General features: G+C 39.6%; 1 protein-coding gene across 5 annotated transcripts in view; it reads right to left on the bottom strand.

The window, feature by feature from the left end:
- RNF216 (ring finger protein 216) overlaps positions 1-20,670 on the bottom strand; it is a 194,877-nt gene that overhangs the window by 120,139 nt on the left and 54,068 nt on the right. For 4 of the 5 annotated variants that reach the window (XR_009497600.1, XR_009497599.1, XM_059897048.1 and 1 more), the window contains exons 4-8: positions 19,352-20,209; positions 18,314-18,390; positions 9,682-9,784; positions 7,887-8,051; positions 443-557 (exon numbers count right to left, since the gene is read on the bottom strand). Coding sequence is in view for 3 of the 5 variants with exons in the window: in XM_059897048.1 (XP_059753031.1) it covers positions 443-557; positions 7,887-8,051; positions 9,682-9,784; positions 18,314-18,390; positions 19,352-20,209 (1,318 nt within the window). In the remaining 2 variants the exon portion in view is untranslated. The remainder of the gene's footprint in view (positions 1-442; positions 558-7,886; positions 8,052-9,681; positions 9,785-18,313; positions 18,391-19,351; positions 20,210-20,670) is intronic. The other variant, XM_059897049.1, reaches the window with a different exon arrangement.

The following is a 20,670-nucleotide window of genomic DNA, read 5'->3' as shown; positions in this document are numbered from 1 at the left end:
CAGGAAGATCCCACATGCCGCGGAGCAACTAAGCCCGCGCACCACAACTACTCAGCCTGTGCTCAAGCCTGCAAGCCACAACTACTGAGCCCACGTGCTGCAACTATTGAAGCCCAGGCTCCTAGAGCCCATGCTCCCCAACAAGAGAAGCCACTGCAATGAGAAGCCCACGCACCACAATGAAGAGGAGCCCCTGCTCACCACAACTAGAGAAAGCCCGCGCACAGCAACGAAGACGCAACGCAGCCAATAAATAAATAAATATAAATAGATAAATAAATTAAAAAAAAAAAAGAAAAACAAAAGCAGTCACGTCAGTGACACTCCTCAGACTGCGGTAACAGGGCATCTCCAAGCAGCCACACCACGACTCCCCTTCCGGGCTGTGCGGGAGCAGACTGCTCTGCAAACACCGTCAGCAACACTCCCATCTGGCCATTACCTTGTTCAAATTTGAAATCTATGTACGAATACTGATTCATTTCTTTTCTCTTTTTTCTTTTTCCACTGGTTTCTGGCGACAGCTCCTGCCATTTTTTAATGGCATCAGAAAAGGCCTAAAAATTGAGAAAGGGAAAGGTTACCGCTGTAAATGGGACAAAAAAAGTACATGAAACATCGGCAATCCCCAAATCTCGTTGTGACTCACAGTTTCAGCCATTTTCCCTACATGGCTTACCAGAAAAGGCAGCAGCAAAATAAACAGGTAGCATTTCTTTATTTTCATTTTCCCTTTCAACAACTGCTATAATGGTAGAACCAAAATGCTTACTGATAAAGGTACACAAGAAAATAGAAACTACTGAAGCTGTCCTTAAATAAGCACAGGTTAAATCACATAACAAATGGGTACAAGTTATATTTTACAGGCAGCATCTTACATGGTGTTTCCCTGGTCAACACTCCCTCCTCCACTTCCCCCACATTCTCGTTGCTTTCACCCACATCCCCACTTTGTACTGAACACTGGAGTGCAAAATTCTTATGCCAGTGATAATCCCTTTTCTTTCATTCCTTTAGCTTCTCCCCCTTTTTATTTTTTATTTTATTTTATTATTTTTTTATTTTTTAACATCTTTATTGGAGTATCTCCCCCTTTTTAGATCTTTCCAATAGGCATTTAAAGGTGCTCAAGTCTCTGCCATCTTAAAAAAAAAGAAAACCTTCCATTCCCTGACCTCCTTCCTCTTCCAGCTACCAGCCCTTTTCTTCTTCCTCTTCTTTGTAGCCAAACTTATCAAAAGAGCCATCTGTGTATCATTCCATCACCTCGCCTCCCACAAGTGGCCAACTCCCTCTAATCTGGCCTCTACCCCACCTTTCCACTTGCTAATCTTCCTAACACGGGGCTAACTCCTCAACTCACTGGATCTCGCAGCAGCACTAACAATGCTGCCTGCTCCACTCTCCTGACTTCCTCCTCCCTTGCTGCCTGCTGCTCTACCTAGTTTTTCCATGTTGGGAGTCCTCAAGGCAGCCTTGGCTCTCTTCTCACCCGACAGTATCTCTAGGTACACCTCATCCAGGCTGGTACGGTCACCTTCCATATGCTGACGACTCTCAAAATCCCTTCTCCAGTTCATATTTCCCACCTTTTCTGTCCATCCAGCCAACCAATGAATTGCTTTTACTTGGATGTCTCACAGGCCCCACCCAGCATGCTGGCAGTTCAGCATTTCCCAGACAGAATTCATGATTTCTAAGGATCACCCTTGCATCTTAATCTACCTCCTACCTCCCTTCCTTTTCAAAGCTCCTAAGTTTGGGAATCAGAAGGGAATTACCATTCGTTGTGCGCGCCTCCTATAAGCTAAGCACTACATGTGGCCCTTTCAAGTCCTTACTTATTTAATTCTCACAACAATCCTCTGAGGGAGGTATTATTTATTTTATAGTAGAGGGAAGCAAGGCTTAAGAGAAAGGAACTTGCCCCCAGTCAAACCTTAATTAAAGCTAGTATAGGAAGTCAGGCCAGTCTCGGAACTAAAGCTCCTCTCTTTGACATCACCTTGCCCTCAGATTTCAGTGAAACCCCATCAAGAGCTGGCCAACAGCAAGATTCATCTTGCTACCTCTCTATATCCCGGATCAACGTCCTCTACAGCTGCAGTGCCTCCTTCCTTGCTTTCTGTTTCTTCTTTCTGTCCCACTACCCAAGGCGTTCCCCACAAATCCTTAGGCACCAATCTTAAAGTCACATGTTTGTACTCAGCTGCAAAACTACTAATCTATACCAAGTTTTATCTACAGGTAAAAACCCACCCTTGAACCAGGGCTATGTGCAAAAACCCAGGAAAGGAGGCAGGATAAGTTATTATGATTTGCATTTTAAAAATGAGGTAATTAAACGGCAGATGTCATTTATCAGCAACTGATTACTGGAATGTGAACTCAGAGCTCATAACTGGTAGGTAGTCTACTGGGTTTTCAACCACACTACACTGTCATCAAACACAGAGGCTTCTGGGACTTCCCTGGCGGTCCGGTGGTTAAGACTCCACGCTTCCAATGCAGGGGGCCCGGGTTCAATCCTTGGTCAGGGAACTAGATCCCGCATGCCGCAACTAAAAGATCCCACATGCCACAACTAAGACCTGGTGCAGCCAAATAAATAAATATTAAACAAACAAACAAACAAAAAACATAGAGGCTCCTGACTGGAAGAACTGAGGTCATTACCTTGGTCCCATTTAAATACTGTTTCTAGTTAGCAGGAAAAAAAAAATCCATATATATGAACACAAACTCATACCTGTCAGGAAGCTGTACCTTAAAACAAAATGTTGCGTAAAAATTAAAGGCACCTCCAAAATCTTACCTTAATAGTTATATTAACATTCATTACTTATCTTTTTTTTGTTTTTTCTGGTCGCGCCTCTCAGCTTGTGGGATCTCAGTTCCCCGACCAGGGACCGAACCTGGGCCACGGCAGTGAAAGCGCTGAGTCCTAACCACTAGACCACCAGGTAACTCCCTACTTAACCTACTGACTAAAGGTCCAGTAGACAAATAAAATTAGAGAATCAGAATTCCTTCCTTTCGAGACCTGCTAGTTATAATTTACACCTACACAACCAAAAGGCATCACAGTTACTTTTTCTTACCTTTTAGCCTTTCACATATTAGTCCTCTAGTGAAAGCATCTTTAAGACCCTGTTCAAATGACATCTTCATTTCTTTCCTAGTGCCCTCATGCACCTTTATTCACTCTCTTTTATAATACTCATCACATTGCTTTAGCCTTTTTTTAAACTTTAATCTCCTCAAACAGACTGAAAACTCTTTGGAAAGAAGCTAATTTGTATTCTACGCACATCAGTGTCCTCAGGGTCTAGTCAGTAACTACCATGAAGTAAGTACCCCAAAAACCTACCCGGAAGAACACAAAACAGATAATGAAGAAATAATTTAAAAAATTTTCCTTTTGTTGTTTCTGGCACTTTTCCCTCCAGGCTGCTCACACTCACAAATCAAATACCCACTCAAAGTATTCGTTTTGAGAATCAAGGATACAGTCTGGTAAGATTTTTGGGACATCTCTGACAACAGCCAAACTTCTTTTAAGGGATGACCTAAAAACACGACAATCATCATGTGATGATGCAAAAGCTGAGAAGTAGACAGAGACTCCTCTGTGGAGCCTGGTGGAAAGGTCAGGTTCAGAGATAGGGATATGTTACCTGCATGGAGACAGAGATGACCATTCTAGTACACAGAGGGAGAAATCTAGGAAGCCTGGGTAGTCAAGACCCTGAGAACGACCACCTCAGAGAACAGAAGTCAAGGGGGGTTAAAAAAGATGGCCCTGTCCACTAGCATTAAGCTCCATGAAGGAAGGGAACCTGTATATTCACTGTGACATTACCAATGTGTGACCCATGGCAGGCATTCAACAAACTGCCTGAAAGAAAGAAGTAGTCACATCTGGGGAAGAATTATTGAGAAGAATTAGGAGGGGAAATAATTTTCAATCCAGTGGAACCATCAGTCAAGCATGAGTGTGTAAAGGAAGACACAGAAAGTTGTCAGGATCTAGAATACAGAAAATTAATCTTTGTCAAAAGGCAAAGGGAATTCCCAAGATAAAAGCTATGCAGCAGGCGTGAAGAACAATCCGAACAGACTGGAGTCTACCAGCAGATGAATGGATAAAGAAGGTGTGGAATATATATACAATGGAATACTACTCAGCCATAAAAAAGAATGAAATGTTGCCATATGCAACAACATGGATGGGCTTAGAGGGCATTATGCTAAGTGAGATAAGTCAGACAGAGAAAGACAAATAGTGCATGATATCACTTACACGTAGAATCTAAAAAATACAACTAGTGAATATAACAAAAAAGAAACAGACTCACATATACAGAGAGCTAGTGGTTACCAGTGGGGAGAGGGAAGGGGAGAAGAGAAATATAGGGATGGGGAATTAAGAAGTACAAACTATTAGGTATAAAATAAACTAAAAAGGATATATTGTACAACACAGGGAATATAGCCAGTATTTTATAATAAATATAAATGGAGTATAACCTTTAAAAATTGTGAATCACTATACTGTACACCTGTAACTTATGTAATATTGTACAGCAAGTACACTTTAATTGAAAAAAAGAAAAAAAAAGAACAGACTGGAAGAGGAAGGAGGGGAGGGCTCTGGGTAAAAAAAAAAAAAAAAAAAAAAAGAGAATTGACAGGTTTGACAAAAAACAAAACTAGAGTAAGAACAACTTTCAAGTTGTTGGGTGTGGAAAGATTTACCCAGAGTCAAAAACCTGGACAGCCAGGGAAGTCCCTGATTTTTTAAACTATGGAAATTAATTAGTTTGATAAAAATAAACATTCATTTTAAGAAGTAGTTCCCGTTGTGAATTTTAAGGATGACCAGTTCTCTCCAGTTAAGAAGTTATTCATTGAAAACACTTAGTGCTGATAGCATTTCTGTCCCTACAGAACTTTACAACCAGAAGAAACATTACTGCAGCTGCACTGGGGTCTCCAAGAAGCTTACCCACAGGATACACCCATAAAAAGAGTGGAGCTAAAATATCCACAAGTGCATACACATGCGGGTAGAGTCTTCCTGCACTCTGGGCCTCCATACCACAGGCTGGGAACAAACCAGAGTGGGCCCTGCTGGTCACAGGCCTCTCCAGCATGAATTCAGCACTGCAAACCTAAGGAGGCCGAACCACACAAGGCTCTTGTGCTCTTGTACTACACTAAGGACCAACTCTGAAGATAGCACTGAGTAACTGTTAAGTAAAAAGGTTTGAAAATTATTCTGTAGCACACAGAGAGAAGTGTGAAGGGATGGGAACCTGTTACTGAAACTTGATATATGTGAGGCACTGTGTTATAGGCCTGCTATATATTATCTCATCTAATTCTCACATTACCCATCTAAGACATCCACTATTCACTAACAGAAAACTGAAGTGCTGCAAGTTTAAGACACTTGCTCAAAGTCACACACCAACAAGTGGCAGAAGTAGAATTAAAATTCAAGAGAGAGAGAAAAAAAACCAAACCTAAGTTTGATCAAGATTCTAGATGTAACCATCAATTTATACAAAACTGAGGGGACAGAGGAATCATTTAATTACAATGCAGGGGTGCAGTCAGCAAAATCTAGACTGTGAAAACCTGTAAGATAAAACAACCCAGTTTTTCCCAACAAATAGGCAGTAAGGAAAAATAAAGGGGGAAGAGAGAGAGAGAGCTTACAGATTTTTAAAAAGAGATTTAAGAACTTATCAATCAACTGCAATAAACAGATTTTACTTGGAACTCTATGACCAAACAAGCTAAAGATTTCTGACATATTCAGAGAAATCTGAATGCTGACTGGGTATCTGATGACGTTAATTTTTAAGCTGCGATAATGGTATTTTGGTTGTGTTTTAAAAATTATTTTGTCTTTGTATCTATCTTTTAAAGATAAATACTGAAATACCTATGGATGAAAAAAATGAAATGAAGCTTGGAATTTACTTCACAACAGTCTGGGAGGGAGAAGTGGGTAGGGGTGGAAATACAATACAACAAGACTGGCCAGGAGCTGGTAATTGCTGAAGCTGATAATTGCTGAAGCTGAGTGACAGTAAGCAGGGGCTTGTTACAACACCATCTTTACTTCTATATGTGTTTGATGTTTATAGTAAAAAGTGAAAAAAAGAGAAATCCATGGAGAATTGACTCTGTCTTCAGTCAGCATACCTTCCCAAAGCTATCACCATGTTTGGGGAGTGGCGCAGGGAAGACATGCTATTGCTGAAACTAGGAAGCATCTCCGGGTGTGTTTTCTACATCCCTGTCCACGTTGAGTGTAACTTCCTACAAGGCAGAAGTCTTGTGCACCATGTCCACACAGCAGGGAGACTTTCTGATTGAGCACATCAGATTTTAGCTTCTGTCAAACATTATTTCTCCTTAAACACCTTACATTCATTCAAACAGTCCAACCCACTTCTTTTCAAAATCCTGCAAATTTTTAAATTACCCACCAAAACAAGCAGACACCATAAAAATATAAAGGGCCAGAAAAACGAGGAAAAGGATAAGGAAGGTATGAACAAGAACTGAGCCACAAAGCCCTACAACCTCCCACCCACATAACTAGTAGGCCTTCAGTGGGGAGAAGCATGTGCGAGTACAGTTACTCTTACTGATCTCAGGATGGCGGCAGGGACGTTACCGATGAGGACCAGCCCACACCCAGACCACAGGGGCTGTCTCCTGCTGCTGCCCTCTTCCTTCTCATCTAGGCTCCCTGGGAGCTCGGAAAAGGTGTGAGGCACCAAAGCGTCAGTAAAGACGCCAGGCAGGGCCTAAAGATGAAAGAGCCCATTCTTTCTCAAGGTCATTATTTTGGGGGGGTAAGCTCATTCATTTTTCAATGACAGTACAGACATTCCCTCTTTAGCATGGGGAATGAGACTCAGAAACAGAAGGCACTATCCCTGTGTTGCCTTCAGAGTAATTTTACCTAAAATGAACCTACAATTAGGAGTTTGTTGACAGCTGCCTAGATGTTATCAATCTAAAGGTGGAAGGGGCCTACACTCAGCAAATTCACCGATGTTCACCTTCTTTCAGGTTAAGACCCAGTGGGTGTTTTAACCATTAAAGTTAACTCCACATTTGCTTGTCTTCTGGAAAGAAAAGCACACTGTCTGCTGAGAATCACCAGAACTTCAGCAGGAGAAATGGATTTAAAGGCAGGAGAAAGAAGAGGAACGAGTCAAGGACCTGCTGGTGCTCACTCTTCCATCCTGTCTGACTGCCATGAAACGGGCACTGTACAATGGACTTCACTAAATGAAGCATGTCTGCTACCCACTGGTGACCAGCACCCTTCCAAGCCCTGCAACAGAGGCCCTCACATGGAATCTTATTTAGGGCCCAGAGTCAAAAAACAAAACCTTGAGAGCTTTCAGTAGCTGCCCACTCTCTTCTGAGGCAAACCACCACTCCCTGGGCAGAGCTGGGTTCCTGGGCCTTTTACAGACTCTACATGTAACTGCTAACTGAGCCATCTGGGGGAGGACTGTGGTGGCCAGCTCCAAGTCAGAAAGCAAATGAGGGAGGAGTAGCACTGAAGTGCATCTTTTACACTCTAGTCATCCGCATTCCATGAGAAAATTCATTACCCTCCATGTCTTTATGGTCAAACCAGAACTTCCCTGCTTCTAACATGTATTTCTTTTCATTCAGTTCTTCCTGATCAGCAAATACCTTTGTCTGTTTATCTTCACCCTGACAAACTCCTTAGCTCTTTACCATCATAAACCATCCCAATTTCCACAAGCTGAACTCTTCATTCTGTTATCACGGGAAGTAGCAGTCAAGAGGTGTGACCCCACCAGGAAGACTAAGTAGAGCACCTTTCGGGTGATTGCATAGTGTCCTTTGAGCTCATGCAGGGCCCACTTGATGTCCTGACTGCTGAGCATTTTGAAGTCGGCCATCAGGAGGTCAGCAGCTTGGATGAAGCAGCGCTGGTCAAGAGGAGCCAATTTAGAATAGTCAAAAAAGTCTATTTTAGGCAACTGGAACGAGAGAGAGGCACAACATTAGAGGCCAGACGGTGCACTTCCTATGAGGGGGAAATCATTTGAAGAATTATTTACTACAGAATAGAATAATCTGACTTGTACTCATAATTACTCTAAAGGAGGATACCAACCCTGAATAGAGATGAAGAAATGATAGTTCACAGAGGTTAAACAGGCTGCCTGGAGTCTGAAGACTAGTTTTACTAGTTGGAACTATGAAAAAGTATAGTTGGGGATTTGAACCCAATTTTTTAGCCATTTTCTTTTCACAAAATGTTTAGAAAAATGAATTTTTTTCCAGCTACAAAATACAGGCATACTTCAGGGAAACTGTGGGTTTGGTTCCAGACCACTGCAATAAAGTTAGTATCACAATAAAACGAGTCACACAAATTTTTTGGTTTCCCAATGCAAAAAAAGTTAAAGTTATGTTTACACCATACTGTAGTCTAGTAAGTGTGCAACAGCATATGTACAAAAAAAAGGTACATGTTGCATTAATAATTTATTGCTAAAAAATGTTAACCATCATCTGAGCTTTCAGCAAGTCAATCTTTTTGCAACAGTAACATCAAAGGTCACTGATCACAGATCACCATGACAAATATAATAATAAAGTCAGAAATATTGTGAGAATTACCAAAATGTGACATAGAGACACGAGGTGAACAAATGCTGTTGAAAAAATGGCACCGACAGATTTGCTCAAGGCAGGATTGCCACAAACCTTCAATTTGTAAAAAAAATTGTAACATCTGAAAAGCACAATAAAGTAAAGAGCAATAAAATGAGTAATACCCATACATAAAAGAAAGAGTCAAAAAGAATTTGTGGTAAGTAGAAGGATGGTACAACAGATCCCAGTGAAGCAGTTCTGAACTAGACTTTCCTTCAACCGCTTAACACACTAAGTGCTAGTCTGGATCACAAATGAAGACAATGATTAAGATTTTTAAAAACCAAACTGTTTATATCTTGATATAGGATTTGGTTACACAGGTGTATGTACTGTATATAAATCTTATACAAAGAGAAAAACTGTAAACAGACATTAAACTTTAGGCAATAATCTGCATGCTAAAGTATTTACGGGGCAGTTTATTGATGTTTTTGCAATTTACTTTGAAGTGCATTATAATGAAATCAAATATGACAGGAATGAGCTGATGGACACGGGGATGGACATATGACAAAATGGACATAGTAAAATGTTAACTTTTAATAGTCCTGCTGGTGGGTATATAGGAAATCAATGGAAAAGTCTTTTGACTTTACTGTATGTTTGAAAATTTCATAATAAAATGTTAAAAAAAACCCTAAAATGATACAAATAGTCCGGTCCAATTCTTGTTTATCTTAGGAACTTCCTTTGTAGGATTAAAGATATGGAGGATTTGTTTAATTCTTTGTGGAGAAGGAAAGACAGAGTTACAATGAAAGAAGTCAAATACAGAATTCAAAGTGACTCAGATGGAGAAACCCCACTAAAATGTATATTCTGAAATCCTCTTTTCCTGGAGAGTCTTAAAAAAATATGTCTTGACAAAGCAGTTTATTCTCTTAAAAATGATGAAAAGGGCAGAGCATTTCCAAGTAGACACTGCAAAACAAGAGCACAACTTGCCTTTATCTCATCTTGGCTGGCAAGCAGGCTGCTATTGGGATTGATAAGGACTCTATCTTCTCTCTTTGGATAATCTGGATTTTCCAGAAGAAAATTACAAAGTCTGCAAAAATAAATGATGTTATTTTCATACTGCTTCCAAATCCCACACCTGCCCATTGATTCAAACGTAATGTGTGAAAATAAAGTTTCTAGACACACATTATAATTGACCTATCAGGGAATTAAAATGTTTGCAGATCAGAAAAACAAAACAAATAAATAGACAAAAGACAGTTACACTGAATCTCTATTTTTACTTGCTAATTTAAAAAGTAATATACATACTGATAAATATAAACTCTGAAGTTTTTCTATTAGTTGGGTATCAATATAATGAAGTCACTGACATTCTTACTGGTTGAACTGTATAGGGAAAAGTTTGTATTTACATTCAAAATTAAAAATAGTTTTCTAAGAGTTAATAAATATAAATGGAACATAAAAGACCTTCTACTAATTCATTAATACTTTTTTTAACCCTACGGTAATAAATCCCCATGACAATCTGAGGGATGCTCAGTTTACTGTAAGGCTGGAGGAACAGACCATGTTTGCTTAAGAACAGACTCTCTTCATACCAAACTCACAACTTTGTCTTTTTATCACTACTATGAAATCCTTCAAAAGTAAGGATATAGAGAATAAGATAACATGAGAGATGTATCACCACCCAGATTTACAAATGTTAACTAACAAGGCCCTTCACCCTATAACAACCAAAGAAGGCAACGAACTGTACTCCTGGGATGATTCCACAGAAACAAGTACAGCCTGGCGGTATGCAGCACGAGCCACTTCAGTAGCAAGAAAGCTTCCCAGTCACAGGGCAACCGGGGCTTCCCCTCTCCTCTACCTTCCTTCCCTTGCTCCTGCAGATTCTGAAGATGACTCCACTGCCTCGAAGGTGCCCCACCATGATTCTCACTCAACTCCCTTCTCCCCAGGTCTCTCCTGTCCAGTGTGAGGAGGGCAGCCTCTAATTAAGACAGGTCTAGCAGGAAGAAGACAGAGAAAAAGTGCTCACCTCCAGCTCCTCTTCTCACCAAGGGCCAGTGTTTGGGGACTAAAAACTAGGGAGGCATGCTTCTTTTGCAGTCCCCCTCAGGACCCTCAGCACTGGCCGGAATACAAAGCCCGACTGCAAAGCCCCCTCTTCCTCCTACTCCAGGACCGGTCAGCACACCTCAACACCTTTTTCTTCATCATCACTTCCAGGAGTCCCATGCTTCTTATCGTTAAGCTCTCCTCTTCCTATCACCACGCCCAGTCTCTGGAACACAATGCCAGAGGCCCAGAGAGGGAAAAACCCCTTTCCCATATTACAGTAGTAGCAAGGGGAGACACCCCTAGTCAAGAATTCTGAGCACATTTCCCATTAAAAGCATTGTCATTGATGGTGACTCTGTTCCAGTACAAACTGATGAGCACCACAGGTTATTCAGATATCTGAAGGCTAACCTGAGAATTAGTCACTGTTAAGAACCCAGTATTCGTGGAGAAAGGCATGAAGTTCCAAACAACCCCTTTAACATGCGCAACTGGACGTACTACAAACCAGATGTGGAACAGCTCCTCCATTCCAATCTTACCTGTTTGTAACATTCTGATAAGTGTGGCTACCACAGGCCAACAGACTGCCCCAAAACCAGGAATTTGGGGAAAGATAAAAAGGTCAAATATAAAGAATCTTCTTTAATAGAACAGCCATGCATGAGTGAAGCCAGAGGTCTCCTAAGTGGGATGCATGGAAGATGACCTGCTAGGGTGTTGGAAGAAAGTAGTAAAACTTCTGTTTCTAGTTTTTAAAATCTCATCCTTTAAAATGTTCCATTTTTATGCACTTTCTAAAGTGCATGCTATAGAATAGTAGGTATAATTTCTGAATCACCCCCCACCCCCGCATTTTAGAGGTTCTTCTCTTAGCAATTCATTTTATATTTTCAACACTATTAAAAACTTCACATATCGAAATGCTGCAAGATGTGGAATTCCACATGGCAGATATCAGAGGCTCTCACTTTGAACTGTCAAAATTCATTTCCATTTTAATATCTTCTCTACCCTCACCAACACAACTTTCCTGGAATTAAATGACATTCAGTGGCACAGATAATTAAGAACAAAGTTTCCCTTCTACAGATATAAGCTACAACCAAATAAATTAATATTTACAGCCTGGGGCAAACGCAGGGGGACGCCTGTCAGAACTCAAATCTGCCCACCTATTGGTATTATTTCATGCTTGATCTGACCTGACAAGCTAAAGGGTTTCGAGAAAGCACTCCCACTAAACAGGCCAGGCTAATATTCCAAGCTTTTATTCTTTAATAGTTGTTGCTGCCTCGATCCAATTTAAGTTGCATCACATGTGAGTGAAAAGTCTTAGTTAAAGCGTCAAAGAGTAGGTTACCATCACAGCAGGTTCTCTGGTGAACAGGCCCCTCCTGCTAAAATGACCAGCTGGTTACATCTAAAGGTGACTTAAAGACTGCACACAAAGTGACTGAGAGTCAGCCCCACAAAATACCAGCTTGCTCAACTCTGCTTTGGGCCTCCTTTCGGCCCTACATTAACAACATTCAACTTAGTTGTGAGAATTAACAACTTAGTCTCAACAGCCCAGGGACGAAAGGAAAGCAGTGTCAGGAAAATCATACTGTAAGTTTCAAAAGATTCAATACAGTTATTGAACATTCCCTTTCCTTTGGAATTCACAAGAATTTATGTTTAAGGATGAATATTTGCTTTTAAGTGATGCGAAAAGCACAGTCAGTAAGCCCCTAGAAAAAAGGACATGTATGAGACTCAGGAGGTAGGAGAACAGAACTGTCACGGAATCTGTCAATTTAATCACACTTTACCGATATTACATAGAAGACTAATTTTGCAGATATTTAAAAAATAATATATTCATCCGTAGAATGAGAGGGAAGCATTATAGTATACTAAATTTCTAAAGGATTACTTTAATATTTACTATAAGTTATTCAAAATACTACTTGGTATTTCCTATTCAAATCAGTATTCTGTTACTAAATGTGCTAGGTATATACTTTATCATTTATAGTTTCTAAGATGAACAAACATTATGCTTCATAATCAGGAAAATATTAACAAAAAAAGGAATTCAATGAGACAAGAGAAGGAGTAAACAATTCACATAGGAGGGAAATACAATTAGTAAACAAATATATGAAAAATGGTACACAGCTAATTATCAAAGAAATGCAACTAAAATACTAATTACTTTATGCCTAGTTAAAATAAGACCACTACTTAATATTGTTGAGGAATGATTAAACCAATTCATATACATCTCTAACAGCAACATAAACTGGCACAACTCCACAGTAAAGCTATTTGTTAGTTTGTTTGTTTTTGCTGCGCTACTTGACTTGTGAGATCTTAGTTCCCCAACCAGGGATTGAACCCAGGCCCTCCGCAGTGAAAGCGCAGAGGCCTAACCACTGGACTGCCAGGGAATTCCCTGGAAAGCTATTTGGAAAATATGTTTCAAGGATCATGAATCTGTTTATAATCCCTGATCCCAAATCTTAACTTTTAGGGTTTCAGCATACAGTGTATAACAAAAAAAAGGAAAAGTACTACATGGAATAACGCAGAATAATGTTTATCGGAACACTAGTGAAACTACGAACAGCAAAAATATTTAACAAAGGGGAAAATTCAATAGAATAATTTTTATTAAAAGTAATAACTAATAACATCATAAAAAATGGAAAATATTTTTTTACTTAACATTATTTCATAAAAAAGATATCCAAAATTGTATTTACCCTCCAAAAAAAATTATGTTTTCATTCCAAGAACTAAAAAGGTACGTTAAAAAAAAATCAGTTTGGACTTCCCTGGTGGCGCAGTGGTTAAGAAGCCGCCTGCCAATGCAGGGACACGAGTTTGAGACCTGGTCTGGGAAGATCCCACATGCTGCAGAGCAACTAAGCTCGTGTGCCACAACTACTGAGCCTGCGCTCTAGAGCCCTCGAGCTACAACTACTGAGCCTGTGTGCCACAACTACTGAAGCCCGCGCACCTAGAGCCCGTGCTCCACAACAAGAGAAGCCACCACAATGAAAAGCCCGCACACCGCAAGGAAGAGCAGCCCCGACTCACCACAACTAGAGAAAGCCCGCGCGCAGCAACGAAGACCCAACACAGCCAAAAATCAATCAATCAATCAATCAGTTGTTTTTTAGTTGAGTGGAAGTCTAGGAAATCTTTTCCATTGTAAAAATGTAGTTATTTCTGCTCAATTTTGCTATGAATTTAAAATTGTTCTAAAATTAAAGTTTATTAATTAAAAATAATGCAGTTGTCATCATGTTGTTTACAAACTCAAAAAGAAAATATTTTAAAAGCTTAGAATAAAACAGCACCTTCACTTCTAGTAATGGCAGACCAATACTCCCAAAGATGAGAAACAAGACCAAAATTTAAAAATAAAATTAAAAAATTTCTACTTGAAGGTATCACTAGCCAACAGGGTGGTAAAGAAGGCCAAGTCTGGTTAAGACTAGGGGCTTGGGAGGCATGTACAAGTATGCTCACAGCTGCATTATTTGCGACAGCCAAAAAGTGACAACAACCCAAATGTCCATCAAAAGTAGAGGGAAAAATTTAATTACAGCATTTTCATACAAGTGGAATACTACTTAGCAACAAAAATGCATGAACTATAGTTATACACAGCATGAAAGAATCTCACAAACATAATGTTGAAAGAAGCCAGTCATGAGAGAATACAGACTACATGAAATCTTCATACAGCATTCAAAGATGGCAGCAATGCTCTATTTTTTGAAGATTTCTGGGTGGTGGTTACATGAATGTTTGATTTGTGATAAATTATTAAGCTGTGCATCTTTATTTTGTGCATTTTTCTGTATGTGTATTATAGTCCAAAAATCAAAAAAATTAAGTTATACACAATCCAGAATATGGAGGAAAGGCTTGAGAAGAATGAATGGCGTGTAAAATAACAAAATGGCTTCCCCTTCCAGGAGTATGGAAGATTAAGTTACCAATTAAGTACACAGGCAGTCTCCAATTGAAAACTGCTGAATGAAATATTAAAATAAAACTTTTAAAGTACACCAATATGTTTAAGTTAGTAAGGAGTTTTCAGGAGTCCAAACCTAAGTGAAACTGACACCCCTAAGAAATAAGCTAAACACAGAAGCTAGTTTTTCTGAGGGCATTTGTTGATCCTAATAAACATGAGCCCTTAGTTTTCACAGGGCATACAGGATAAGAGACAAAGCTCAGAGACCACATGGAAAAGCATGCCTTAACACTGGATGCTGAGTGGATGGATGGGAAAACAAAACTCCCCCTGAGAATTTGTGAAGATTACCCAGTCCTCATCCAGGACTAAAGTCTTACTACCCAGGTAAGATAAAACTTCCAGACAACAACCTAAAGTAGTATTAGACTGACATTGCCCTGAGGTACATGACAAGTTAAAGCAAATCCTCCCTGAAGGAACCGTTTCTATCAAGACCTCAAGTAATGCGCTCACAGTCAAAATCTACAAAATAACGCAAGGAAACAGGACACCATGAGGCCAGGAGAAACAACAGAATGAGATTCACAAGAACTTCATGTGTCAGAATGATCACACCCAGAACACAAAGAAGTTATGTTTATTGTGTTTAAAGACCTAAAATGATTAAAAATACAAACAAAAAATAAAACACTAGAAGAATGGCCTGAAGAATGAAAGAATAAAAATACTAGAAATGAAAAACATATAGAAACTGAAATTAAAAACATAACGGATGGACTTACTAGCAGATTATACCCCACTGAAAAGACAATTGGTGAGCTGGAGGTTAGATCTGAAAAATCATGTGGCGTGCATCTCAGAAACAAAGAGATGGTGTTAAGAGCCATCATGGACAGGGGTTAGAAGAAAAGTGTTACAGAAGAGGGGAAAAAGAGAACAGGGCAAAAGAATTATTTAATGAGATTGTGGCTACAAAATTTCCAGACCTGACCAACATCATCAATCTACAGCCCAGTACAGTCTATATTCTAACTGTATTGCCTTAGTGAAATATACATAAGTGCAAAAATAACTACAAAACATTGTTTACTTCACTCAGTAGAGGTATTAGTACTAGTAACATCGGTACTATAATGTTAACATTATTTTATGTATATTTTAGGATAAAGAAAATAAATATATTAATGTTATTAGAAATTAAGTTTTTAGTGGAAGAAAAAAACAACACATAAATGTAAAATTCAGAAAGATGGAGAAAAAAATTTTAATGTTAAATTTGAATGGGAAATTTTGAATATAAATTCATGATTTAAAAAAAACTTATTTTCTTGGTTTGTCCCTTGAAAAGGTCCTAGAAGTAATGACAGGCTAGTAGGTATGATGAGCAAGTTTAGCCCCAAGATGTTAGTTTATAAATAACAAAAAAAATCCTCATTCTAAGAAACCTGGGTTTCTTGAGGGAAATGACAGATTCCAGGTTTTGGGCAGAGAAGTTGAAGGTAAGCCTGGGGTAACTTGGCCTATTAGAAAGCCAGGATGTGCTCAAAGACTAATGGAGTCATGCTAAAAAGACACAGGTGCATCTTAAGAGGCTCCTACTGGTCAAATTTAGGATAATTCAGTTTCAAAAAGAAAAAAATTATAACTGATTATTAAGCACCACTTATACAAAACCTTTATGTCTACAGAGATTTAAAAAAGAGCACAGGGCTTCCCTGGTGGCTCAATGGTTAAGAATCCGCCTGCCAATGCAGGGGACACGGGTTTGAGCCCTGATCCGGGAAGATCCCACATGCTGCGGAGCAACTAAACCCGTGCGCCACAACTACTGAGGCTGCTCTCTAGAGCCCACGAGCCTCAACTACTGAAGCCCACACACCTAGAACTTGTGCTCTGTAATAAGAGAAGCCACCGCAATGAGAAGCCCGCGCACCGCAACGAAGAGTAGCCCTTGCTCACATCAACCAGAGAAAGCCCGCGCGCAGCAACGAAGACCCAACTCAGCCAAAAAAAAAAAAAAAAAAAAAAAAAGAACACAAGAAAAAAAAGGCAAAATCTTCCTTACAGCAGAATGTCAGATAATAATCTAGGTGGTGGATACAGGGTGTTCACTTTATAGTCTTTCAACTTTTTATGTTCAAAAATTACAGGTGGAGGGCTTCCCTGGTGGCGCAGTGGTTGAGAATCTGCCTGCCAGTGCAGGGGACAAGGGTTCGAGCCCTGGTCTGGGAGGATCCTGCATGCCGCGGAGCGACTGGGCCCATGAGCCACAACTGCTGAGCCTGAGCGTCTGGAGCCTCTGCTCTGCAACAAGAGAGGCCGCGATGGTGAGAGGCCCACACACCGCGATGAAGAGTGGCCCCCACTCGCCGCAACTGGAGAAAGCCCTCACACAGAAACGAAGACCCAACACAGCCAAAAATAAAAATAATAAATAAATAATAAATAAAAAACTTAAAAAAAAATTACAGGGGGAAAAAATCAGTAACATTAAAAAAAAAAGTAAGTGGCAGACTGTTCTAAATTAAAAAGCTAAAAAGATAAACAAATACATTTGAAACCTTGATTCCATCTTGGTTTAAAAAACTGGTAACAGTGCCTGCCTCTGGACGGAGGGGGAGAGATAGGGCTGCCAATGGCACCAACAGTGCCTTTGTATGAATTAGAAAAAAGTACCTCCTCTGGGCTGCTGACCTCAGAAAGAGGGCCCTTCCCTCTTGGTCAAGGCAGCCAGCTCCCACTCGCACCCTTGCTGAGTTCTACAGTACAGAATATAATCTTTGAGGACAGAGGTTTAGTATCCACCTTTAATTACAATAATCTGTATTAATTAGCAAAAAATCTGATCAAGTTCAATACCTATTGCTCTTTACAAATTTACAACTGTTCCACCTCTGCATACTAGAAGGAGGTGAAAGAGTATAAGAGGAAAGAGACTTATTTTTCATTTTGTATTCTTTGGGACACTTTTATTTTTTAAAAAACATATTTATCATCTTTATAATGAAAACTAAAAAAAACACTTCCATACCTTTCTCCAAATGGGCAGAGGGGCTACAGAATACTTCGTTACAAATATAGGGAAGAATATGTCTTTAACATCCTGACCAAAACATGGGTAGTATCAATGCTAAGAATTAACTAAACATTTTAATTCTGTAACCATGCATGATTCTACACAAGATCCAGAAAACAGTCTGTATACGACTAAAATTAGAACTCTTCTAATAGGATGATTCAAAAAGACATAATGCTAACTGAAGTAAGCCAGCCACAAAAGGACAAATATTGTGTGATTCCACTTACATGAGGTCTCTAGAGGAGCCAAATTCATAGAGACAGAAAGTAAAACAGTGGTTGGCACACGCTCGGGAGAGGGAGTGGGGACAGGTTCAGTTCGAGAAGATGAAAAAGTTCTGGAGATGGATGGTGGTGATGGTTGTGCAAAGATGTAAATATACTTAATGCCACTGAACTGTACACTTACAAATGGTTAAAATGTTTTATGTATATTTTACCACAATAAAAAAAAAAGAAAGAAAAAACGCATGGTGGTATACTTACACATTCAAATCAAAGTAATTTTTCAAATGAATTATTTCCTCAATATACCCATGTGCTACATCTGGAAATCTTACTTCCTAGAAGGGAATAAAAAACATTATTTATATTTCATTCCCTGGAATGGTTTCAAATTGCAATAAAAACCAGATGGCAAAAAGTACATAAAATGACTAAAGACTAGAAAAGGACTGTAAAGCAGTTTTGTGTCTGGCTTAAACCTTCACACAAGGTGCCCAGATTTATCTGTCTACATAGAATATGGAATTTAGAAAGGTACGTAGAGATCACCTGGTCCTCTGCCCCCATTCTGCATATCTATTCTATAGTCTTTCAATAAATATTGAACATCTCCGCCCAAGCAAAGGAAGTCTAAAGACGAATAAAACACTTTCTAGTGTATACCCTCAAGAAGCACACAATCTAGTAGACCAGATGAAAAAACCTGGGGGAAGAAGGGTTAAAAGACTGTTCCAAGGCAAACAGCAGCCCACAGAGCCCTGCATGACTTTCTAGGTCAGTGCTATCTAACAGAACTTGGTACAAAGATGGAAATGTTCTATTCTGTGCTTTCCAACACGGTAGCTGTTCAGCCCCATGTGGCTATTGAGCACTTAAAATATGACTGGTGCCACCAGAAATGAAATTTAAATTTTATTTAATTGTAAGACATTTAAATTTAAACAGCCAAATGAAGCTACTGTATTGGACAGTGTAGCTCTAGGTAATCTTATAAACCTGCTTTAAGGGTTTGAAGTTGGAGTTAACTCAATTCCTTTTTAAAAACCGCGGGGACTGCTCATATGACAGCATAAGGGCAACCATGATCTGCAGCTAGAATCCCAGAGGGCTTGCTGAGGGTTTAAGCATACATTCAGGAATCCTGATTCAATTTTCAAATCTTCAGTTTCTCTCCTTCTAGTCTACAAATCTAGGAGATTCAGAAAATGAAGTCCACACACACAAATAATACTTTTGCAATAAAAGGAAATTCAGTATACTTAGTGTGTATAATTATTTACATATCAAAATAAAACTTACTGTTTCTTTCACTAATAGTGCAATGAGTTCTTGGTCTACGTCAGGAGCTTCTTGCCCCCAAAGGTTTTCCAAATTGGGCTCCTGAGATCCTTGCAGTGGAAAGGCCGGACCTGGCTCTTCATCATCTATTGCTAACTGTTGGTCTTCAAGCTCTCCCAGAGGATGGGCAGGCTGAGGAGAAGAAGGGCCTGGAATCCCATCCTGCTGGGGTTCTGCTCTTGGAAAAGCCGGTCTTGGAAAAGCTGACCCTGAGGGTTCATGCTGATACAACAGTGGGCCCAGTTCTACTTCAGGCTGCCGCTCCTGAGGCACAACCTGGTTTGTTATCTCACGGGGCTGTTGGTTCAGAGACTGGAAGTAAGGATGGTCTAACCAGCAGTCTTCTTCGATGGCCTGGTCATCTAGGATATTAGCTGATTCTCCGAGGTTTGATAAAAGCTCTGTCTCTGAGTCTTCAGATGACTGGTTCTGAGTGTCCAAAGGATCACTTTCTGGAAAAAGAAGGCTACCTTCTTTCAGGATAATGATTTTCTGCTCTGCTCTGTGGTTGACAATGTCATTTGTTGCTTGGTTATGACTTGGTCCAGGCTTGGGTTCTCTTTCTGTTTGTCCACTTGGCTTAATGAATTCAGAAACTCCAGGAGGCCCAAGATCTAGAAATTCACCGTAGTTATCCTCAGAATTATCCTGTGCCCCAGAACCAAACAATGAGCTGTTACACACAGAAAAAAAGCCGTTCTTATCTGATTCAAAGGCTGCTCTAGACTTTTTAGGCCTTTCTTCTCCCCATCTTTTGAGATCTTGCCACTGGGCAGCTGGTTTGATGAGATTGGGTCGTGATGTCTGAGGTTTATTTGTCTAAGAAAAAATGAAATTTTAATAATAATTCAATTTTTTTCCTGTGTCTATACCTCCCTATGTACTTATATTGAGCTTCTGAGGTAGGACAGGAAAGAAACAAAAACAAAAGCACCCTCCCCCATGAGACCTATTCTTCACATTTATCTTAACACTGAAATTTGGTCACACTATAGTAACTGTAAGAATCAGAGCAGCCATTCATTGATTGACGCATGACTTATAGTTTGAATTATAATTTCACATGAGACCAGTAAAACAAAAATAACTGCATAGTAGAGAAAATAATGAAAGAATGACAACACAGTAGAGGAATGAGAAATGTTCAACAGACACACGAAAAGCAGCTAAATCTCATTAGTAATTCAGCAAAATGCAAATTAAAACAAGGTACCCCCTCCCAAGACTGGCAAACAATTTTTAGTTAGATAACTTTTTAGTTAGCATTGGTACACATGTGG

Source organism: Balaenoptera ricei, chromosome 15, assembly GCF_028023285.1.
Source record: "Balaenoptera ricei isolate mBalRic1 chromosome 15, mBalRic1.hap2, whole genome shotgun sequence".
Lineage (NCBI taxonomy): Eukaryota > Metazoa > Chordata > Mammalia > Artiodactyla > Balaenopteridae > Balaenoptera > Balaenoptera ricei.
The sequence above is the reverse complement of the archived record's forward strand: the minus strand, read 5'-3'. Positions and strand labels throughout refer to the sequence as shown.